General features: G+C 40.4%; 1 protein-coding gene across 1 annotated transcript in view; it reads left to right on the top strand.

Moving 5' to 3' along the window:
- Clstn2 (calsyntenin 2) overlaps positions 1-24,598 on the top strand; it is a 578,116-nt gene that overhangs the window by 206,223 nt on the left and 347,295 nt on the right. The window contains exon 2 of the mRNA XM_057766626.1: positions 23,863-23,985. Within this exon, the coding sequence (XP_057622609.1) occupies positions 23,863-23,985 (123 nt within the window). The remainder of the gene's footprint in view (positions 1-23,862; positions 23,986-24,598) is intronic.

Below are 24,598 nucleotides of genomic sequence, written 5' to 3'. Positions count from 1 at the left end.
TGCTTCAGCACAGCATATGATCTATGGTACGGCCTTGGCAAATATTTATTCAGTGGCCATTGATAGCCAGTAGCAGAAAGCTGAGTATGTGAAACAATTCAGCCTTGGTGTCAAATTCCTTTCGGGGGCCCATAGGATCAGATGAGTCCTGGGGACGTCAGCCATGTCTCTGAGCCTAACATCTCTTTATGGATACAAGAAATAAAATGATCCCTAGACTTACATGGTTTCTAAGAGTGGTATGTGATGTGAGTCAGGCTTCTGGACAGCAAACGTGGTCCCTCTATAGCATCGGCTAAAAGACTCATGGATTCTAAAGAGAAAAGCTCCCCAGATGGCTTCAGCAAGACTAAATCATTGGAATAAATATATGTGCTCCTGAAGGATCAGTAAGATGATGAAATCATTCTCAGCTGTCTCAGCAGAGCCAGACCTCCGGTGGGAAAGGAGTCTTTGCTTTCTGTCTGTTAGCTAATTCTCATAGGGCAAGCACAGGGCTTCCCTGGCCTTGAGCCCGGAGGTCCTAGTGGCAAAGTCGAATACACTGACAGCTTTGTCTGCATGTTCTTCCCAGGCTTCTGCAGTTTTACAAGCTCTGGGCAATATTCCAGAGCCTCTTCCAAGCCCAGGAGCGTTTCCTAAGCTCAAGGAACATCATTCTTAGAGATAGGAGCATGCTCTTTGTGCCATCTCATCCTTGTGAGACAGACGGCATTCCAGAACACTCTGTCCAGTGACAGCCATTGCCCATGTGTGATACTGCCTACCCTCCTTGAAATTCTGGTGTTTGAAAACCCACAATTTGTTTCTGGAAGTCAATTGGATAGCCTTGGACATGGGACCGTGACTGCTTGGAGCTACAACACAAACACTGAGGACATTTTTCATCAGAATACCGCAATCCCATTTGTAAGCCTCTAGTGAGGCTTCATGCTCTGTGATGCTTGCTGGTTTTCAAAGTCTATTGTAAACAATGGGCGTGATGGGGCCCAGGCTCCATTACAGAAATGAAATCCACAAAACTGGAGGCAAGTAGACTTTAATAAGTTTAACTAAGGATATAATAACTTACGGTAGCCAGGATGCCCTAAAGTTGCTAAACACACAATGAGGGAGGAGGAATTTGAAGTTAAAACTATGTACAACACAGGTTGTTTTTCTTAGGAAAAGGCGCACAATAGGAATAGCAAGAGCTCAGCAAAGCTTTGCTGAACTAATGTTGAAAGCAGGAGAGCTAGATAATGGATGGCCCAGAGAATGAGAGAGGCCAGGAACATCCAGGCATTCTGCTGCACATGTTAGGAAGGGTGGACAGTGATGTGCGGACAAATAAGGACTCTTTTCTTCCTCAAAGGCTACTTGAGCCCTTAAATAAAGTGGGTAATTTGGAGATAGGCAATTGAAAGAAATTGTGTTGCATTAAAACGTGGCAGAGTGACCCAGTAAACAATATCTTGCTGGAGATGCTGAGGAAGAAATATCTTAATTCAAGAGAGTAGTGATGTTGGCGATAAGGGTTCCCATGCTCCGGCTTGGAAGTGAGTGGAGGAGATATTGCTGTTCATTCAGGATGTTTGCATCAGTCCAGAGTTTGAGACTGTTAGTCATGGCAGCATCATCTCTATTTCCCCAGGACTCCCTTCAATGAACACACACCTAGGACACTTGTTATAGAACAAGTCCCCAAGCATCCCTGTATTTAAAGCATTCCTGTGTTTACCTATAAACATTTAGTGAATGCCCATTTATCACCAGGCATCTGTTTTAGGTGCTGGAAATATAGAGACAACAGCTTGAAGCTGAAAATAACATGTCAACTTTCAGGGTGTTGAATGGATCAATGATTGAATGAATAGCTGGCTGGCTAGATGACTGGATGGCTGGATGGCTGTCTGACTGGACAGATGAATGGACAAATGCTTGGAGTGAGTGAGTTGGTATGGATACTTGTCTTCCATAACAGAAGTCACTATCAAATGCATAGAAACAAGGATATTTTCATTTATTCAGTTAGGGGTCTGGGGAGACCCACTGAGTCTCCTGAGAAGAACTGGTCCTTGGGAGTCAGAAGATACCTCTGGAGGAGGATGGGAGGATCCTTGTGGCTTGGTCATTAGAGATAGTCTAACTAACTTGCCCATCCCACCCACCTTCTACCTTGCTTCGAACTCCTCCCACTGAGGGCCACTAATTCTTAGGAATGCATCCTTGACCTGGCTATACTGAGTCAGTGGGCAGGAGTACAGTGTCCATCACGTTGTTCCTGTGACTGATATCAGCCTCAGAGCCACCAGTGAAGGACCCCAGAGCGACCTGGAACTTACGGGACTTTCAGGATCCTCTTATTCCATCTAGAGTCTCTAGGGGGGTGGTAAGTAAAATAGGTATTATCACTAGGTGCCAAGCCAAGTTGAGAAAACTCTCCTATTTCGCTAGGGAGATGGGGGTGGACCGCCTCTGTTTTCCAAGGCTTTAATTGCTAATGACTTTGAGAGGGATTTGTTAAAGTGATTTTTTTCTGTTCAATCTTTTATTATTTTTTTTTTTTGTTCAAAGTCATTACTCACTGTGGTTAGCTTAGATGTTTGAGACAGCCCAGCCTGGCATATCCCCTATCGTGGCACTTTATAAATGTTCATGCTGATTAGAACTTTTATTTTTCATAATGACCCACTAATGTAATGATAATGCAAGTAATAGTCCATGTCTAATGGCCTCTTGTCCAAGGGCTGAGGGAATTCATTTAATGTATTTAGTGCCAAACTCCTAAAAGAAAACTATTTAAACTGCTGCATTCACTTATGCATTTTTATGAATCTCTGGGTAATAAAAAGGAATGGCTCTTCTGGAAGGTTGGAAGGAACAGAAGATGTTCTAGTTACTCGACTCCATTTTGATTATGTATACCTGCCTTCCTTATGACATAGCTGCTAATATAGCCCAAATTCTAGGCCAGCTTCATGATGAGGTAACTGTGGCGAAAACTGGATCTTTGCAATCCACTGTCCCAGATGAAGTGGGAGCAGACTTTTAGGTTTACAGAGAGCCCACAGGGACAGCTGGCAGCTAGGGGACAGGAGGTTATTGTAGAGGTGAACCCTGTGACCTATTCCCAACAAAGGAAAGGGTAGGAACCTTTGGACAGATACTAAACTACTGGGGACATAGAGACTTCCAAGAGACTACCCTGTTCCCCACTGACCTTATCTTCTTTGAGCTCTTTACCTCATGAAAAAAAAAATCTGTTTCCTGGCCTTATCTCCATGTCACTTATACTCAGTTGTGCCTCAGTATCCCATTAAGAATAGGCATTGCCCCAAGGCTCCTCTGCTATTGGAGCACAGTCCATGAACAAAGTCACGTGAGGAGATTTCTGAGTGCTTTTGAAAAAAAACTCTAAGTAAGCAAAACAAGGGTCATGCAACCTCTGTTCCTCCATACCATGGATTCTTCCTGGAATGTGCTGCCATGCCTCTCCCAGGAGTAGCTGAGAGGAGTGAGTTGACTTCAGCTGTTATTATGCATGCGCCTCTATGGGAAAACATGATTTGTCATGTGTCGCTGGTCCTTGTGGTTGAACACCTTACTCATGACTCTGCTTAACCCTACAAGTATGAATTGTCTGATGCACTTAATAAAACTGACTATTATTGCAGAAGACTTTAGTCCTCCTCATTTTTAGGCCCCAGTCTCTCAGGTTCATGCAGCCAACTCGAGTAATAAACCCTCTGTCAAAGGGGCCAGTGCTCCAAGTTCTGGCTGCAACTGTCCAGCAAGAAATTTGGATAGAGTTAAATAGGTCCCAGAAGATAAACTGGGAGTGAGTTTGACCCGAGAAAACTTCCGTGTCATTGAAATTCCTTATAGCCAAAGATGGAGCTTTCTTCCTCACCATGAATAGGGTTACCAGTGTTGACCTGGCGATGAACCCAGGTGTCTCATATTCTGAGCATGTACTTTGTGTCTGAATTATAGCCTCAGCCACACAGCTGTCAATTTTAAAAATGGCCCTCGCTAGCACACTCAATTAGGTCTCTGTCTCTTGACATATGCCTTTATAAAATCCTGTCTTCTTTCTGAGCACTTACTCTGATTAAAATTATTAGTATAATTACTTAGTGTAATTAGTGTAATTATCAATATAATTATTAGTGCCATGCATCTAAATTTCTGCCATATACACATATTCACTAAATAGTATTTGTTGAATGAAATTATTCTTGTGGACCTCACTGTGTCTAGGGAAGTCAATGTGTTACTTCCACTAGCCTTGTTCTTTCTGTGGATGGAATCCAGGTTGAAAGTCATGTCCAGAAAGATGATGGTACTGCCTCCTCTGACAATGTACCTCAGGATTAAACATGAAGTTCTTGTCTTTTAGGGTTTCTATTGTTGTGATGAAACACCAAGACTAAAACCCAAGTTGGGAAGGAATGAGTTTATCTGGCTCACAGTTCCACATTGTAGTCTATCATGGAAGCTAGGGCAGGAACCTGGAGTCAGGAGCTGATGAAAATATCATGGAGGGCTGCTACTTACTGGCTTCTTCTGCATGGCTTGCTTAGCCTGCTCTCTTATAGAACCCTGAACCCCAGCCCAGGGGTGACTCTATCCACAATGGGATGGCCCCTTTCACATCAATCATAGGCTTGCCTGCATTCCAATCCTATGGGGGTATTTTCTCATTTGGGCTTCCCTGCTTTCAAATGATTCTAGTCTATGTCAAGTTGAGATAAAATTAGCAAACACTAGACAAGTTTTACCTTAAAGGTGTCTTCCATCCTTAATGCTGCAGAGGATCCCACATTGCAGAAACAGTGCTGATTGCCCGGTGTAGGACTGAGTGTGGTAAATCTGCAGGCAGAAGAGCATACCAGTGTGGCTTATGCTATCATGGGCAAGAAGAGTAGTGGAAGTGAATCAGCAACGTGCCTGGAAGTTTGAAGTGGACTGTGTGGTGGGCACCCTAGAGACGGTTTTTGATCAGACTTCATTGTAGAAATGACCGCCTTAGAAGCTCTGTGGAAAGGATTATAGTGGCTAAGAGTGAGGAGGTGGAGGCAAACTGGGAGCTCTGGTAGAGAATATGGGAGGTGATGGTGTTGGCCACAGATGGGGCATTGGCAGAAAGAAGGGAAGTTTTGCATTCTACCTTGTTGTATAAAACTGGCAGAGCTTCCTTATGATTGTGGATGGAGAGATGGACAGGGAAAGGTAGATCAAGGTGCATCTTAAAGTGTTGAAATTTCCAGCTACAGGGGAAACCATTTTCCCATAAGAACCTATGAGGAAAGGCATCAGGCTAGGTAAGACATAAAAATTTCACTCCCTTTCCCAAATGGCAATGGGGAGGGAGAGGTTTCCTGAATATTTGAATGGTATTGGTAAATCCCATCGAGAAATGGTAAAATTCCTTGTCTGAGGCTTGTCTTTTGACAAAAGAACAGATAGGTCAGCTGTTAAAGCTGGCTTTTCTCTTCTCCTCAGAGACTGTGAGTTGCTTGACCATGCCCAAACAGTCCTACTTGGTTGGTGCATTGGAAAGGCCCATTGTTGACATCTGAATGACTAGCAGGACAACATGCCTCAACCCAAATTGTTATGCTCCCATCAAGTGTCCAGTCTTAGCTAACTTTCCCCATCCCATACCCTATGGACACAAGACAATCCACAAGTCAAGAGATTGTAGAATTCTAAGACACTCATAACTTGAGGTCAGAGTGTCTCAAGTATGAATATCTGAGTGTCTGAAGATAGTTGAGACCAAGATGAAAGAGTAGGAAGCTAGCTTATAGCCTAAATTTTCCTTTTATTTGTTTACTAAAACAGATTTATTTGCAATCTTCTGAGGACAGTCTTTCACTGCATAGACAACTTCGTTTGAGTTGTAATGTTCTTCTTAGGCCAGTCTTCACCCCCACTATCCATAGCTACTAAGACAATGATGTCAAATGAGCTTTATCCTAAGTGCTACTATTGATTTGTAGAGGCTGCCAGAACCGTTCTATTTGGAAAGGGTCTGAGGTCATGTCCAAACTCAGTAGGATTGATAACTTACATCTGCAATGGGTATGAGAGAACATTTTCTGTCTACTTGTTTTAAGAAATTGCAATTATAATTTCATATAAGAAAATTATAATTAAATTTCCTTAGGCAGTTCTGGGAATACACGTTTGGTTTTTTTCTTCTCTGCCTCATGCCTGGAACAGGGTATTGTGTATCATAAGTTCTCGATAAATATTTTTCAAATGAATAATATTTGGTGATACTTTTTAAAAGTGAAGGTGAAGGGGACTAAAGGCATGGCTAAGTACTGTGTCCATCCTGAGGACGTATCTTACAGACTCCATTACATAAGAGTATATAAACAGGGGTCCCAGTTCTAGGCAGTGAAATTATTACCTTGACCATCCTTCCCATGTGTTCCCAGCCGATGACTGTGGGCGAAGATACTGGGAGTGCTCAGGCCAACTCACTGCTGAGAAGGGTATGCCTCTACGTGCAAACTTTGACTTAAGGATGCTGAAGGGTTTTGTTTCCTCCTAGACAGCCATGGCTCCCTCCTTGATTTTATCTTCATATAGCATTTTGTTCAATAAAATCTTTGCATGTTTAATCGCACATTGGTGTCTGCCTTGTGGACCTAGTCTATTACACCATGCCAACAGCAGAGTTAGAAGGGCCCTCTCCACTCCACAAAATACTAGTAGGGCATGTAGGAAATGTTGCCCCCATCCTTTGTAGAAGACAGATTGGGGAACAGATTGCATCCCTTAAGGCTTTATTGGAAGGAGATATCACTGCTAAGAACTTCAGGTTTTTTTAAAGTGACTTGAGGAGACATACTAAGAATTAACATGTAACTATTATTATAAATATCTTTATTTTCATTACTATACAGCACACCAAATGGCATGTCATCAATGCCTAGGCACCCTTCTGAAACTCAACATAATGAGCCTTGTGGTATATAACTCTACTTATTTTTCCATATTCATACAACTCTTTTGGATTATCTAAGTTTTAAATCAAGTTATTGCTCATACATTCTGTGAGTTCTGTAGCAGACAATATGGATTTCTTGCTCCTAAACCAAACCTCTAATGAGTGTATGATTTTGTGACTTAGGAATTAGAATTCCTCCTATAACCTTGGGATTTTTGTGGAATTCTTACTCCATGCTAGGCCCATCCTAGGTCCATGTTTATTATCTACCATCTTCCTTCATTTCCTCTGTTTATCTACCCTCTCTTCTTTTCCTGACCCTTTGTCTAATTATTTCTAGAGGTATTGATAGGGGATGTCCTTCTGTATTCTATCAATATGTGTTGCTTTTATTGGTTGATGAATAAAGCTGTTTCAACCAATGACTTAGCAGAGTAAAGTTGGTGGGAAGTTCAAACAAAGGTACAGAGAGAGAGAGACAGAGAGAGAGAGACAAAGCAGAGTCAAGGAAATGCCATGTAGCCACCAAAGGAGAAAGATGCCAGAGTATTACCAGTAAGCCACATGTGATACATAGATTAATATAAATAGGTTAGTTTAAGATGTAAGAGCTAGGTAGTAATAAGCCTGAGTCATTGGCCAAATGGTGTTGTAATTAACATAGTTTCTTTTTGATTATTTGGGTCTGGGCAGCCAGGAAAGTTCAGTCTCAGTTTATAGGCATTGATGTCTATAGAAATTAAAATTTCCTTCATCAACAAATAGTTGTCCTTAAACATTTATAAACCAGAAATCTGGGTTAGGACAATTTTATTCATTTTGAAAGAATCACAGTAGTTGAATTTTGTCTAGATAATTAACATCAGCAGTTAGAGTTTGTCATTCAGTGACAATCTTTTAATGCACATTCCTGGAAGACCAGCCCCAAACAGGTGTCATGATAGGTATCAGCAAGAACAGAGGTCTCACGCATCAATTTGGGAAAGGATACTTTAGGCTTTGAGAGTCTCAACAAATGCCTCTTCTATTTACCTCTGTGAGAAATGGATGCTTCCAGGGCCTTTAAAAATTTCTACCATCATGATTTCTCTTTTACCATGCAATGGTTGCCTGACAAGAGTGCTGAAAAATTCAGAAACCAAATACACTTCAAAAATTCATCATGATGCATTTAAGCTTCAACATCTTTGATAGAGATGACTTATCAAGTTTATTACTTTGTGTGGCTATTTCTACAACTAGGCTACATGAGATTAAGAGCTGTGGTTTGAGACAGTCACTCTTCCCTACTGCACACATTCCAGGTCATACAGCAGGAAAGGACCTCCCTTCTGTTCCCTAGAGTCAGAGGCTCTACCACCTGCATACTGTTGGGAGCTGCTGCATGCAAAGCCCTTTGCTCAATCACTTGCCTTTCCTTGAAGTCAAAACTGATCATCACTACAGTCACTACATTGACTCACTTCCCCCCAGTCAGTTGAATTCAAGAGCTAACAATGGGAGCTTTGCCTTGGTGACTACAACCCTCCCCCTCTTTCTCTGCCCCTTACCTGTTTGTCTCTTGATCTTCACTTCTCATTCTTTCTCCCCTCAACCTTCCCCAGTTGTTTGTACCCCTTTCAAATCCTCTGCCAGGCTATACATCCACCTTTCTGGTCTTGGAACAGCTTGGTGCCCTTAAATTACATTAACAACCCCCTAGAAGATTTTGTTTTGTTATAGATTTTTACCAAGTCTATTTACTACTTTAGGTATTAAAACTTATAATATTAAACATATATTTTTACTAATTCATTTAAAAATAACCACAACAACCCCTAGTCCAGGCAAAATAACATACTTTTTTATTGAAAATTATTATGTCAAAAAATTTAAAGATTGGGAGAATGCCATTGTTTTACAGTTTTGCAGATGTCATTATTGTCTGGCTTAATAGAAGGCAGCTGGCTTTCATATCTGTGTGTACACTCACTCTGTGGCAGTATCACATTCCTTGGGAAAATTCCTTCAGCGAGAATTAAAGCAAAGTAATCAGATAGTACTGCAATACTTTTATGAAAATTATTTGGATCTTATCACCTCCAGAAAGTGTTGTTTTTATTGGTTAATGAATAAAGCTGCTTTTGGTCAATGGCTCCACAGAATAAGGCCAGGTGGGAAATTCAGAGCTGTAGAGAGAGAGAGAGTAGGCAGAGTCAGAAAGAAGCCATGTAGCCGCCACAGGAGACAAATGCCTCCTCTGGAGCCTGCTGAAACTTTGCTGTAGGCCACCAACTTGTGGTGATGCACAAATGATTGGAGATGGGTTAGTTTAGGATATAAGAGCCAGCTAGAAATATGTATGTGTAAGCTATTGGCCAAACAATATTGCAAATAATATAGTTTCTGTGTAATTATTTCTGGTCTGAGCAGCCGGGAACGAACGAACAGCCTCCAACAATGAGAAAGGGTCTCAGGGACCCCTCCCAAGAATGCACAACCATGTTTTGTGAACTGTTGTTCTAAGGTTTGGTACATAAATGACCCAGCATCTTCCTTACCATCTGATAGAGAAAAGATACAAAATGTTATTTACATCCAACACAATCCATGCTATGCTGGAGATAACCGGGGAAATGGGAGGACATGGAGAGAGATCTATCTCAGTCTCATGATGCATCTGTCTGGAAGGGCATCCTGGTCCCTGACTCACTTGCTGCCTGAGAAGACTGAGCAGGCAGGAAAGCAAGTATTCTCATGAAAACTGGAGCCTTTTGTCGGTCATGTTGGACTCAGAACTCAACATGAGGAAGATGACCTAGAGTATTTGGCTTTCAATTTTAATACCATGATATATGGCGGGGGCATTTTTTAACATTCAATTTCTGTTATCCCTCCCCTTCCCAGTAGAAGCCAGAGCTGAATAAATGGTAGATAACAGTTCCCATAAGTAAGAAGTAAAATTGCCCTGCCAGTGTTTTCTTTCTGAAACACTGAAAGGCAGGTGAGCCTTTTGCAGTGAATATACTGTAAGCCAGATAATTGCCATCCGTCTTTGTGACCGTATCAGGATCCAAGGCGTGGAATAGAATTCACAATAAAAATGGATCATGCACATTTGCTATTTTCTAGAACAAAGTTGATAAACATAGGGCACAGAGGTTTTATTTATTAGTTTGCCAGTAGAGAAACAAAAAGACACTATCTTTACCAAAGGTTAAGAATAATACATAGTCCCATCCAATTCACTACCTTAGTTGGAAGATGACATTTCACAAACTCATTCTGGTAAAGCTTGAGTGGCGAGTTATTTATTTTAGCACTAATATAGAGTGCTAACATGCATCATTTAGATCTTAACATCTACACTTGGTTAACTTTCACGGAGATTCCCTTCAATTACATACATTTGAACAGCAATGGCAGACCTTTTCCAGAAATGATGCAAGTTTGTCTTGGGATTGTAGAATTCTCTTTCATCTGAATTGCCAACTTACCAACCTGCCTACAGATTTCATATATGCTAAGCCCTGAAACTGTATGATGCATGAGTCAATTTCTGGAATGAACATACAAGTACTCTTTCCTCCCCCCCCCTCTTTATGTATCATATACATTGCCCAATGCCCATGTATATGTATATAAATAGAGTCACAGAAGTAAAGATATGCAGATTTGGTCATAATGAATTTTATGCTTCCCTGGATGGTCCTAACTGCTCTTCAGGCAGCTTTGGTCTTGGCTCTGTTATCTCCTTGTGCTAACACAAATACCAAGTGCTTGATCCCAAGCTTGACCTGTAGGAAATGGAAACAATTCACTTACCTACAGCTAGGAGAAGAATGACCAGTTGGGATGAACATCTGATCTCTTCCCATCAAGGGACCATGAACTTGCATGCATTCCTTAAGCTTTGAGAACCTCTGTGCCCTTGTCCCTGAAGTGAAACTAATACTGCCCCTACATGACATAACTGGGTGGATTTAGTGAGATGGTGACTGCTTAGCCTGGCACACAGTAGGGCCTCAGGAGCAGCCGCTTCCGATGAACTATGTGATGGTTCTGGTCTGATAATGGCAATTGCAAAAGAGGTTTAGACAATTATCTTCGGGAGCATAAATTTCAAAGTAAGTTACTGTCTGGTTTTAGAGTTCAAATGTTTAAAATGCAGTGAAGTATGAGATATTGAAGTAATAACAATCTCGGGGAATTACAGATATAACAATTTAGTGCACACTTTAGTCCAATAATGTTGTTCAATAGGTAAGACGTTTTGTGTGGAAAAATGAACTGGTTCCCGCAGTTGAATAGGGACATAAAACAATGCAGTCTCCCCAGCTCCTGTTCTACACTACCCTTTCCTGAATGGCTCCTGGTTTTCAGATACTCTCATTTCCCCAGGCCCAATGGGTTACAAAGTTCTTTGTTCAAAGAAAGACCAGTCAATTACTGGGTGTCTATTTGTGGCACCCTGGATCTCGTCTGTGCCTTGATCTCAGCCTGTGGAATTGGTTCTTCTTAGGAACCTTTGAGGTGTTATTCACTGTTTAGCCAGCTTTGACAGTTACCCTCCTAACAAGACTGTGGATTGTGGTTAGCCACCTTTGTGGAAAGCAGAGTAGGTTTCTGGGAGTGTTGAAAGATTCAGCAAGGACATTCTGTTGGAATGTAGTACTAGAAATTTGAAACTAATTAGCAAAGATTTCTTCTTATTCTGCGGGCTTCTTTTCACCCAGCTGATTGTTTCCTTTGCTGTACAGGAATTTTATAATTTTATGAGGTCAACTTTTGTCAGTTGTTGACCTTAATTCCTAAGTAATTGGAGTCCTCTTCAGAAAACCCTTTCCTACCCTTATTTCTTATAGGGCATTGCCTATGCTTTCTTCTTGTGCTTTCAATATTTCAAGCTTCACGTGTATTCCTTCGATTCATTTGGAGAGAGTTTTGTTTGTTTGGTGGTGGTAGGTGTGTGTATGTGTGTGTGTGTGTGTGTGTGTGTGTGTAGGCTGATGAATATGGGTATAATTTCATTCTTCTGAATGTGGACATCTAGCTTTTCCAGCAACATTTGTTAAAGATGCTGTTTTATTTTATTTTCTATAGTGTGTTTTTGACTTATTTGTCAAATATAAGATGACTGTAGTTACATGCACTTATGTTTGGGTCTTCTATTTTGTTCCATTAGTCTACATGCCTGTTTCTATGCCAGAACCATGGTGTTTTTATTACTATGACTCTGTATTATAGATTGTAATCTGATAAGGTAATCTTTCCTTAATTCTTTTTGTCGTTGTTGTTGTGTTCGTTTTTTGTTTTTCAAAACAGGGCTTCTCTGTGAAACAGTCCTACTGTCCTGGAACTCACTCTGTAGACCAGGCTGGCCTCAACCTCACAGAGATCTGTCTGCCTCTACCTTCCAAGTGCTGGGATTAAAGGTGCTCGACACCTACCCCCAATTCTTGTTGTTTATGGTTGCTTTTGCTATCTGAAGTCTTGTGGTTCCTTATGAACTTTAGGATGGTTTTGTCTATTCCTGAGAGGGGGTTTTGAATGGGATTTCTTTGAATCTGTAAACTGCAACATTCTGTCCACTCAACATCAGGACCGATCTCGGATAACTTTGGTTAATTGTCCAAATGCCTTGCATAGAGACAGCCTCAAAACTTACTGTTGTAACAATATAGAGCACCCCAATGTATAATTCTCCTCACCTGCCTTCTGACCCACTATTTACGGGGGATAGTAATGTACGGCTCATCCTGATATTACTAACCTTCAGTTAACAACTTTGAAAGTCCTCATATGCTACACAATTGTTTATGAACAGGAATGGAAAGATGGAAGGAAAGAAGAAAATAGGAATGGTGGAAAAGGTGATGAAATGAGCAAAAGGGAGGGGTGCTGATGGGGAGGGAGAACAGAAGGGAGAGAAAAGCCCCACCTTCAGCAGAAGCCCCCATCAAACAGTTAAAGATTAATGAGTTAGTCATCCTTTCCGCAACACTTCCAACACATTTATAGCAGTGCAAATAAGCCTCATTTCTTCTGAGTTTTAGCATGTGTGAGGAACACACATGGGGTTTACATTTAAAACTCCCAAATCGGTACTTTCAGCAGAGAGCCTTGTCTCTCATTAAGGATGGAGTTACCCTAAGATATGGAACACATGGTGTGCTTCTATCTGGGTGCTGTTGGATTCCTACTCTTTGTAATCAGACATTGCTGATATGCCATTTCGGAGGTGTCTGAAGGTAAAGGCCTGCCTGCTTCATTGACTAATGACTCATAATAACTTTCTGTGAACTGTTAGGAACTACAGGCATCCTCAAGTGCAAATTGTTGCTTACCCTCGAGGGTTGGCACTATTCGTAGAGCAGAATGGCAGGAAAGGGGCTAATGAATATGCATTAGGCATAAGAACACAGGCAGTAGACGGAGATGTGGATGTACAGAGGGTGATGGGGCATTTAGAGCATGACTTAATCTGAAAGATGGACAAGCAAAATGAGAGGCAGGGATGCGGGGAGAGGGTGAAATGAGTGCACACACACGGCATGGGATGACCACACCAGATTTCTCAGGGAAGCTGGTGAAGGAGCCCAGGCCTGAAAAGGTAGAAATAGTCTTGTCTAGACAGGGACCCCAACTGTACTCTGAAGAAGGCCATAAATACTTTTTAAAATGTGACAGCACTTATTGTAGTTAGGAATCATAGCAAAAATAGACACCCACTCAAACCATTTAAAGAAAAAGATAGGTTTTAGAAAGAACCGATAGAGTTTTCATTAACACACAGTAAGCTGATGTGTCTGAAAGAGGGAGCTGGGGCACAGGACTGAGAAGCAGGAGGAGAGAGCTGGCTTTTTTAGTTGTGGTGGGTGAAGCTTTCCACTCCAGGACTACTTTCTTATCCTACGTCTTTCGAAATATTGGCTTCTCTGCTTTTAATGACTTCCCAGTTCCCCCTGAACACTGAGTGATCATTACATGAATATCATCTCCAACTCCTTAGTAACGTCCATGACATGTACCCGTCCCCAAACAAACTGTAGTTTCTGGGCCTCAAAAATATCCAAGATACAGTTAACCCGGCCCTTTGTCATCTGTCAATTTCTTCATGGATGTGATGGCCACCCTGGACCAGAAGGCAAACGTGGATGTGGCATGCTTAAGGCCAGGTTGGCCTCTAATTAGAATACCATATTCTACAGTGTAGTTAACCTTGTGAAAGCTTTTTGCTATTTGTCAACCAAACATTTTACTCAGTTTCACATGGGGATCAGTATTAGATGAAGATTTGAGAGCTAACAGTGGCCAGACAGGTGAACTTTAGGATGAAAGGAGAAAGGGTCAAAGGGTAAACCCTCCGTCACAAGGCTCTGCTGCTTGTGAGAGCATTAACACACTTTTGCAAAGAGAGAAGCAAAGGGAAGCGCATGGCATGCTCCCATGAGAAATGTTTCGTGCTCCAGTTAAAGACGCGTTGGGTGGCGAGACCTAATTTCTCTGTAAATGGAGCACAAACATCACATTGGCGCCCCCACCCCTACCCCCAGCACCAAGTGCAAAGACACAGGCATTTTCCAGATTCTCAAACATGGAAAAGCAACAGGACAGGCAAGGCAAGCAGCAGACCTAAAGGGATAGGGTGGGCAAATCAGCCCCCAGAAGACTTCTGCAGCAAACAGGAATGCTACCCTGTGGGAAACGGATACCAGGTCAGTTTTGAAGTTGCATCTAAATTGAGCAAAACCTGAGCTTGCTGGCCTTGGCATGTTGAAACAAACAGGCGAAGTATTTTGTTGAAGGCTCAAACATTACAGTAGAGTAATTGATAAGAAATAACAGTCAGCCCACAAGCATCAATACCTAATGTTTCTTCCTTGGTAAGAGGTGTTTTTCCAGTTTCCCAGGAAGCCAAAGTTTGTGAATTTTCATGTGTGAATGAGCTCTGTATCATGTGGATGCTTCCTGTCAGTTCATCCTAGTGGTGGCCTGACTCCTTCTGTTAACACTCTGGCCAAACGTAGCTACTCATGTCTCTCCATAGCATACTAGCTGCTTTTACCACTGGAGCTTTTCCCATCTATGGTGCATGCCTGACACCCTCTCTGTCATTTATCCCTGCTTGTTTTATGGTCTCTGTGCCTATGTCTGTCTGTCTGTCTGTATCTGTCTATATTTCTGTCTCTCTCTCTCTCTCTGTCTCTTCCCTCGTCCTGTCTCTCTCTCTTGTGTGGATAATTTTATACCTATATTGTTATAGAAGGGGCTTGTCTGTTTCCTGGCCACTCAGACTCCCATAATAAACACACAGAAAACATATTATTTAAATCACTGCTTGGCCCATTAGCTCTAGCTTCTTATTTGCTAACTCTTACATCTTAATTTAACCCATTTTCATTAATCTGTGCATCACCATGAGATTGTGGCCTGCTAGCAAAGTTTCAGCACATCTGTCTCGGCGGCAGCTCCATGACTTCTCTTAGACTCTGCCTTCCTTCTCCCAGCATTCAGTTTAGTCTTCCCCACCTAGCTATGTTCTGCTCTATCAGGCCAAACCAGTTCCTTTATTAACCAATGGTATTCACAGCATAAATAGGAAAATCCCACATCACTATATAACATAGATTCTGGTTATTATGACCTCCCCATATCCCTCTTGCCCCTATTATCCCTTCACTTCTATACATGTCCACTTTCTGTGTGCATGGCATTTTTGCCATTATTATTGTTGATTCGTTTTATTGTTTGTCTTATTTTGGGTTTTTCTTGAGACTCACAGACTTTAATCAGGATCTTCTGTGTGACCATTGTTTTATAACCATCCATTGGCATCCTCTTCCCAGAATAAACACTGCTTACTGTGTAGAAGGAGCTGCGGGCCTGCTTTTCGTCCCGCCCGGCTTCTGCATGGCTAGCTTAGCCCCAGAAATAACAACACACAAACTGTATTCATTTAAACACTGCTTGGCCCATTAGCTCTAGCCTTTTACTGGCTAACTCTCATATCTTGCTTAACCCTATTTCTATTAATGTGTGTAGTACCACGAGGTGGTGACTTACCGGGAAAGATTCAGCATGTCTGACCTGGTGGCTGGCTCCATGGCGGCTGACCTGGAGAGGAGAGGCATGGCGTCTGCCCAACTATGCTTTTTTTCTCCCAGCATTCTGTTATGTCTACTCCACCTATCTAAATCTTGCCCTATCAAAAAGCCAAGGTAGTTTCTTTATTAACCAATGAGAGTAACACCCTCCTCCATCATTACTGTGCCTGGGTTGATACACCTGGTCTTTTTCTTTAGCCTAAGTCTGTTTCTTCTTGCCTGTCCCTTTCTATATTCTGGTTATCATGGGTTTTGTCCTGGTCTGACGGTTCCTGGAGGATAAGTTTTGTATTCTTGTTCCACATAGCAAGGCTATGTTTATACATAAGAAGATTCACCCTCTGACTGTTGCTTGATACATTTTGACAAATGTCCCTGTAAGTGTTATAATCACCATCATTGACATAGAAAACAACTCTCTCAAACTCAGCAAGCTCTTTGTTCCACCTATCCTTAAACTTTTGCATTTCTAGAAATCCATAGAATGATTTCAAACAGCATGCAATCTTCTCGTTTAACTTCTTTCACCTAATTTCACCAGTGAGTGGTTCAGAAATCAGCCTGTTTCCTCCCAGAAATCAGAAGTTGATCTATTTTTATTGTTATGTGAGTGTCCATTATGTGGACACACCCACCAGTTGATCATTGTATTGATTTTTCATTTGACAATATTTTAAATAAAGGCTTTATGATCATTTGTATAGAAGTCTTTGTGTAGCTTATGTTTTAATTTCTCAGGAGTAAACATAGGATTAGAACAAACAAAATACCAATTAAACTGTATCACTTTGTGTTATTTTACATTTTTTGTAGCAATAATGAGAATTCCAGAGCTCAAGCAGAATGTGGTGTTACCTAATTCACTGTGGCCACTGAGTAGCAGTGTGGTGAGAACCCGATGTCCCTTCATTGTAGTTATCTCTGGTGTCCATCAAGGCTGGGTACCTCTTCATGTTCATAGTTTCTCTTTATACAGTTATTTGATGACAGCTTTGTTAAGTTGTTGGTCTTATTTTTATTAGACTGTTTATCTTCTTAGAGAATTATGAAAATCGTTTCTGTATTTTGGTTACAAGCCTTCTATGTGATATGTTTTCTAAGTAATTTCTTCCAATCTGTGGCTTTTAAAAATTATTTTTTCTAAAGAATGACTTTTCAAAGAAGTTTACAATTTTGTTTTTCAAATACATATTTTATCTAGTGTGTTTCATGCCCCTTCTAATAATATAATTCAAATACACTAAGATTTTTTCATACTTATAAAGGTTTTATAATTTTAATTCCTATATATAGGACTATGATTCATTTAAAGGTAATTGTTATGAATGCTGTGTGATTAAAGTTTTATTTTGTGTGTATAAATCTCTCTCTCTCTCTCTCTCTCTCTCTCTCTCTCTCTCTGTCTTTCTCTCTCTCTCCTAAAAGCATCTACTTAAGTCTTTCCATTTTTTTCAATGAATCCTTTGTTAGTAATGAATTGACCACCGACATGTGTGTTTATTTCTGGACTTTGTTCTTTCCCACTAGCTAAGTGCCCACCTTTATTTTAGTACCTTCACTGTCTTGATTGGGCAGCATTTCAATAATCTTAATATCAGGTAGTGTAAATCACCCAACTTTGTTCTCTTCAAAATTATTTTGGATATAACAAGTCTTTTTCATTTTCATGTGTTATGAAAACATAATTTGAGTTTAAAAAACTCCTGTTGTTACAGTTTAAAGACTAGATATAAACTCTTTACCTTTATATCTCCTCTCCCAAGTGCTCAGATTGTAGTCATGGAGTTTCTTTGACTCTCCATGTCAATTTTAGGGACATTTAGTCATGATTCTATGGAGTCTCCCCATTCATGAACACTGTCTCTACATTTAGGTCTCTAAATCTACATTGTGAATTTCAGAGCGTAGAGACTTCACATGCATTTTGTGAGATTTTCCTAAGTATTTCATGGCTTTTAATATTATTATAACAGTATTTTTTATTTAAAATTTTATTTATCCATAATCAGTACCAATAATTTGCTTTGTTATATTGACTATGTTTTCTATGACTTTACTAAATACACTTATTCTAGAAGGAATTTTTTAGTATATAGAGGTTTAAAACTGAACAGAATGAGGGGATGGAGTGGGAACTGGAATTGGTATTTAAAATGAAAAAAGATAGAGTTTTTTAAAAAACATTAAAAAACTGAAAGTTGTGTTTTCCATATATATATATATATATATATATATATATATATATGATTTACCCTTTTTATTGCAAACTGTTATTTTATTTATTGCATTGGTTTGAGCCACTAGTGAAATGTGAATGTAAGCAAGGAGTAGACATCCAGACATCCTTGAATTGTCCCTGTTTATATGGAAAATGCATCCAGTCTTTACTATTAAGCATGAAGTTAGCTTTAGGACTTTGAAAACATTCTTTGTCAGATTGAGGAACATACTTATTGTTCTTTGATAGGATTGTTTATACATAGATGTTGAATTAATTTTATTTTTATACATCCTTTAAAAAATCCCCATTTTACCTCAATGCTCAGAATATTTTATATAATTTATGGATTTTGTGGGGGGGGTGGGAGAGACAGAGACAGAGACAGAGACAGAGAATGAATCCAGGCTAGATATCTGAAAGGAAGTAAGAATTGGCTGTGGAGCTCAGGAATGTTTAGATGTCAGTTTTACTACCTTTACCTGCATTCTTCCTTGGAATATTCATAAGAGGTCTGAGAAATAAACATTTCCATTTTATAAATGGGGAGCGAATAAGGATGGAATTATTTAAAAGCTCATACACAACTGGATAGTAGGGAAACGCCAATTCATTGCTTCATAGATACACAAGGCAATCATTTAGTTAGTACAACAAACATCTACAAACGAGGCTGCTTCCAATATTATGCAAGTTTAAATGAAGCATGATTCACATAGTGAAAGAATAAGAAACCTGTTTGATTTCCACAGAATGTTTGCTGTTCTTAGACTGGCCATTGAACCAATCAGAAAAGGCAATTCTTTTACAATACCTATCTTAGCTTTGTCTAAGTTACTTTTCTATTTCTGGGCTAAGGCATCACAATCAAGGCAATTTATAAGAAAGTTATAGTTTCAGAGTGTTCGAGTCTATGATTGTGAAGCAAAGGGATGGTACCACAAACAGCTGTGAGTTTACATCACTCTGTAGACCAGACTGGCCTAGAACTCAGAGATCCATGATGTAGGTGGTCATCCGTCTATGTGTTACTTTCATTGGTTAATAAAGAAAATGCCTTGGCCTTTGATAGGACAGCAGCTTAGATAGGCAGAGTAGACAGAACAGAATGCTGAGAGAAAGAAGCGGATTCAAACAGTCGCCATGACTCTCCTCTCCAAGACAGACACAGGTTAAGATCCTTCCCGGTGAGCCACCACCTCGTGGTGCTACACACATTATTAGAAATGGGTTAATCAAGATGTGAGAATTAGCCAATAAGAGGCTAGAACTAATGGGCCAGGCAGTGTTTAAAAGAATACAGTTTCCATGTAATTATTTTGGGTAAAGCTAGCCAGTGGCCAGGTGGCAGGCTGCATCCCATTACTACAGATCCACCTACCTCTGCCTCCTGAGTGCTGGGATCAAAGGTGTGTGCCATGTGTGCCACCACCGTGGCTGTGAGCTTACATATTAATCAGTAAGTAGGAGGGAGAGGGAGAGAGAGAGAGAGAGAGAGAGAGAGAGAGAGAGAGAGAGAGAGAGAGCACAAAAATATACTAGGATAGCCTGAGTCTTTTGAAATCTCAAAACCCACCACCAGTTGCACACCACCTCCAACAAGACCATGCCTCCTGATCCTTCCTCAGCAGTTCTACCAACTAATAATTATTAGTTGGTAATACTATTACTACTGGTATTATTTGTAGTATTAGACCAATTATTCAAATATATGAGCCTATGGGGAGCATTCTCAATCAAACCACCACACAATTATTAAGTTAAAAATGTACATTTTATTGGTTTACAAGCACAAGGATTTGGTTCATAGACAAAGTAAAGACATCATTTTTGTTTATGGATCAAAATGAAAAGATTCCTCAACCCTGAAAAAAAAGGAAGTTTGAATGTGGGAGAGAATTAAGACACATTCACATTGGTATTTTCCAAATGGGACAGTTAAACCCTTTTGAATCTCAGCTCCTCTCCTGTGAAATGAGAAAGGTGTTCTTACCACTGTAATTGTTGTAAGGATTAAAGAGCCCTGACTGGTGAGGCGGCTCAGTGGGAAAAATGTGCTTGCCACCCAGTGTGTGAACCTGAGTTTGATCCAGACAACTCAGACAGGGGAAAGAGAGAACTGATTTTCTCTCTGCTGTGCTCTGATCTATACACATGTACCATGAGACATATGTACACATGAAAAATAAATAAATACATGCAAGGGGCGATTAAAGAGCCTATATTTAGGAAATACCTGAAATGAAGTAGACACCTGACTAACTGCAAGGAGGCAAGCATGTAGGTAGAAGGAAATCAAACTTCACTGATGCAGGAGCAGCCGCGTCTTTAACATTACACTATAAACCCCCTTTCATGCAGAAGCTAATCACTGCTCAGAAGCCTTGGTGAGTGTGGATAATGAAAACATAGAGGTCGTGCACCCAGTACTGGATATTTGAGTGATTGGATGTCTGTGTGGCGTCATCACCTTATCTTGTTAGTTGAAAGCATTGAAACTCTGGGATGCTTCTTGACTCACCTAATTCCATCCAGAAATGACTAAGCCAGAGTTGAAACCAGGAATGTTGCCTGCCTTGAGCCGGGTGGCCCAACGGATCAGATACTCCAGCTGAGCTCCTGGTGTTTGCTCTGTACACATTTCTAATGAATAGGCCCCTAGGTTTAATTAAGGAGAAAGGAGATTAATTGTTTCTCCCAACAGCTGCAAATTATTTACATTGCATTTGTGTTGATGGCTAATAAAAGAGCAAAGGCGGATGGGGACAGCCCAGGACGACTGTAATTCTTACAGAGTCCATAATGAAGTGCAGGTCTGAATGACAAAATGTAAGAAAGGGTGAGCCTGCTGCCCCATGTGTACCTGAAGTGGGCAGAGCTGCTCTCTGCTCTGAGCAGGATTCAGTCAGTGAAAATGGACCTCGGGGGCTCAAACATGAGACTACCTGAGCATATATATCCCCGCTCCAGCAGACTGCCACCCCGTTTGTGATTGCTGGAGAATGGGTGAGAAAGGAGGAAGGTGATTCAGGGTATTGTTCCCCACCAATCCTAGGACAACTCCTAAAGAAACTTTTGATGGATGATGAATTGGGAAAGGGAAGAGGAACCAGAGTTCATCTCAATTCTCTAAGCCCCTTATTTTCCATGGCTACTGAACCTTTCGTATGATCAGTAACAGTAATGTATTCCAAGAGCTCTTCCTGGAGAACCGTGAACAAACATCTACTAACTCTAGATGGAGCAATGGTGGGTCAAAGCAACAATTTCAATCAAACCTAGCCTGGTGAACTAATGAATTTATTGAGTTTACTTGCTGCAGTGTGAGGGAGAATTTAGAGTAGTGTGTGATCCCCCCAAACAATCATGTCACCAAAATGTCTGATTTCAGCACAGATGAAGACTTCCCCACGGTAGCATAGATGAAATATCCCCTTCATTTGGTCTTTTATTCTCTACCAAAGCACCTTTGGAGAGTGCATTCAGTTACGTCAGAGTTTCATCCCGCTTTGAGGGGTGATGTGAGGGAATAGAAGTCTTTGGTGAGGGTCTAATGACATGCCTCCTATGAGGTAACCTCAACAGGCCCAATACGAGGGACCTATTGGCCAGTCTCTGATGCTTTCACTTAAATGTTTATGGCTGTTATGCTATGAGAACAGTGCTCTGCAATACATGTATTATATGCATGAAATACTACATGTATATTTGTGTTTGTGAATGTCTTTGGAATATGGTGAGGTGCTAAAAGTTTTGGTTTTCTTACCCATTATGAACCATGTAGTCATCTTGAGATGTCACTCTTTGTAGAAGTCTTTTCTTTACCATTTTTATAATAATCACCCTTATTTCATAGGTTGCTGTGGGGAATATACATGACTGAAATTCTGATTCTTTGGAATAAAGTGTGAGGGTTGGTCGTACTAGTTTAACAAGTTATTTTGCTTGTTAAAATATCTGCTTTGTCCCCTTAGTACTGAAAATGTATGTGAGAGATTTAAAAGAGGTCAAATGTTCTCAATTGAAGGACCACTCTTGGTGATTTTGTGGAGTATTGACAGGGGAGGGGAGGGTCTTTTCTTGGGAAATGAACTAAAATACTTGTATAGATATCTAAGTGGCATCATAAGGAACTAGAACAAAAATTAGGTAACACACATCAAAGAGATGAATGGTAGAAATTGGATATTCACCAGAGATGTCCACATGTGAACATACAAAATCTTGTCACATCTCATTTCAAGTCTCTGGCCATTGTTGGTCCTTGCTAGTGCATTACAATTGCTTGATAGGGTTCCAACATAGAGCCATAAACTAAGTACCTTAGAAAAATGGAAATGTATTGTGTCACACTTTGGATGCTTGACATCTAAAATGAAGGTGTTGCAAGATCATGTTTCATGTGTATATCTGTACTCTGGAGAATGATTAGGTTGATGCTACCATCCTAGATAAAATTTAGTGGCTAGTAAAAGTACAAGTGTGTGAGTGCATGCGTGTGTATGTGTGTGTTCATGGTGCTGGCATATGTCTTTTATAAGAGGAGGCCAGTGGTCAAGCTTGAATATCATTCCTCAGGTACTGGCCATCTTTGTTTTTTAATTTTATTTTTTATTTGCATAAGTTCTTTCATTGGGATCTGGTATTCACTTATAAACCGAGTGTCCAGCAAGTCCCAGGAATTCGCCTGTCTTTGCCTCCCTAACATTTGGATTCCAAGCACTGACCTCCATGCCTAGCATTTTGCCTAAGAGCTGAGGAATCAAATAAGTCTTAATACTTATACAACAAACACTTTACCAAAGGAGTTATGTCCCCAGGCCAGCTCCAATCTTTCATGGTGTACTTCTTGCATGCTTGGCTGACTGTTCATGAAAATGTCCCCTTTTAATATAGACACCAGTCATGAACACTGGGAATCTGCCCCAGTGTCCCATTTTAAATAGATTGCCTCTGTAAAGATTTTCTTTCTGAACACAGACAAAAATTGAGGTAAACTCCAACCTACATTTTAGGTGTACTGACATTAAACATGTATATGTTTAAAAGTTTATCAATTGTTCATTAGATGATTTATAATTTGAGCTGGTCAATTTATTGAAGAAAAAGTTTAAGTGATAAGTAATTTATATTATTTGAATAGTCTTGAACTGATCAGAAAATACTCAGTGTTGATTGCATATTGGCATATATATTGGAACTTGTGCATACATGTTTTATATATGTATGTATTCTAATCTACTAATGGTATCTATGGATGGGTTGAGTTAATTTGAGGTCAGAATTCCCAGCACACACAGTATAATCTGCTGGTTTGTTGACTGATAGCAGATTTTAACTCAGAAGCATCTATTAATAGGTAACATTAGAAATTTTAACTATTAGTAATGTCTGACTTTACTGATGTTGCCGCATACCTTATGTGGACCTGTGTGTGTCTTTAGGGTAGGAGCACATCCCTGAAGTTTTTCTACATATCAAGTAGGCTACTGTGTTTTATGACTCAGTTAGTTGAATATGAGTCTATGCTGTGGAAAATATGAAGCATTAAGAGTTCTATTATAGATAAATTTCTCACATGATGATATTTTTGTTTTGTGTTTCTTTTCTAGTCAATAAGCACAAGCCATGGATTGAGACATCGTATCATGGAGTCATTACAGAGAACAACGACACAGTCATTTTGGATCCTCCACTGGTAGCCCTGGATAAAGACGCCCCAGTGCCTTTTGCAGGTAAGATGATTGACACCTTGGTAGACTTGGGCTGACTCATTCTGGAGGCCTGATGTGAAACCTCCACTAAGCCCAGCTAGGACCTAAAAATTACTGTCACCACTCTGTGTGCAGAAGCCCTGTGTGTTTCAAGTTGTGTGTATATTCTCATTGTTAGTGTGGACTCTTTAGCATAGTATGGTTATTCGCCTTCACAATGCATCCTGTGGAAGACCCATATTTCTTCTTTTTGTAATTGTTTTTGTTGTTTTAGTAGTTTTGATTTGTTTTGTTGTTGAGACAAGGTCTCTCTATGTATTTTTGACTATGCAGAACTTGCTGTGTAGACCAGGACAGCCTTGAACTCACAGAGATCAGCCTGCTTCTGTCTCGTCCTTCCAAATGCTAAGATTAAAGACATGTGCCACATGCCCATTTTCCTCCTGCTAAGAGATGACAAATTACCGAAATGACCCCTGGAGTTAGATGAGATGGACCAGTGAATGACCTTGGGGAATTTTGCTTCTAGAGAGATGGCTTGCATACATGGTAGCATGTGGCCACCACTGTCCCCAATACCTAAATACTACATAGGGACTTGTATCTTGGTAGATTGGCAAGAAAGGGGGAAAAA

This window comes from Chionomys nivalis, chromosome 4 (genome assembly GCF_950005125.1).
Source record: "Chionomys nivalis chromosome 4, mChiNiv1.1, whole genome shotgun sequence".
NCBI classification, from domain to species: Eukaryota; Metazoa; Chordata; class Mammalia; order Rodentia; family Cricetidae; genus Chionomys; species Chionomys nivalis.
Note: the sequence above shows the minus strand (reverse complement) of the source record. Positions and strands in the feature narration are given on the sequence as shown.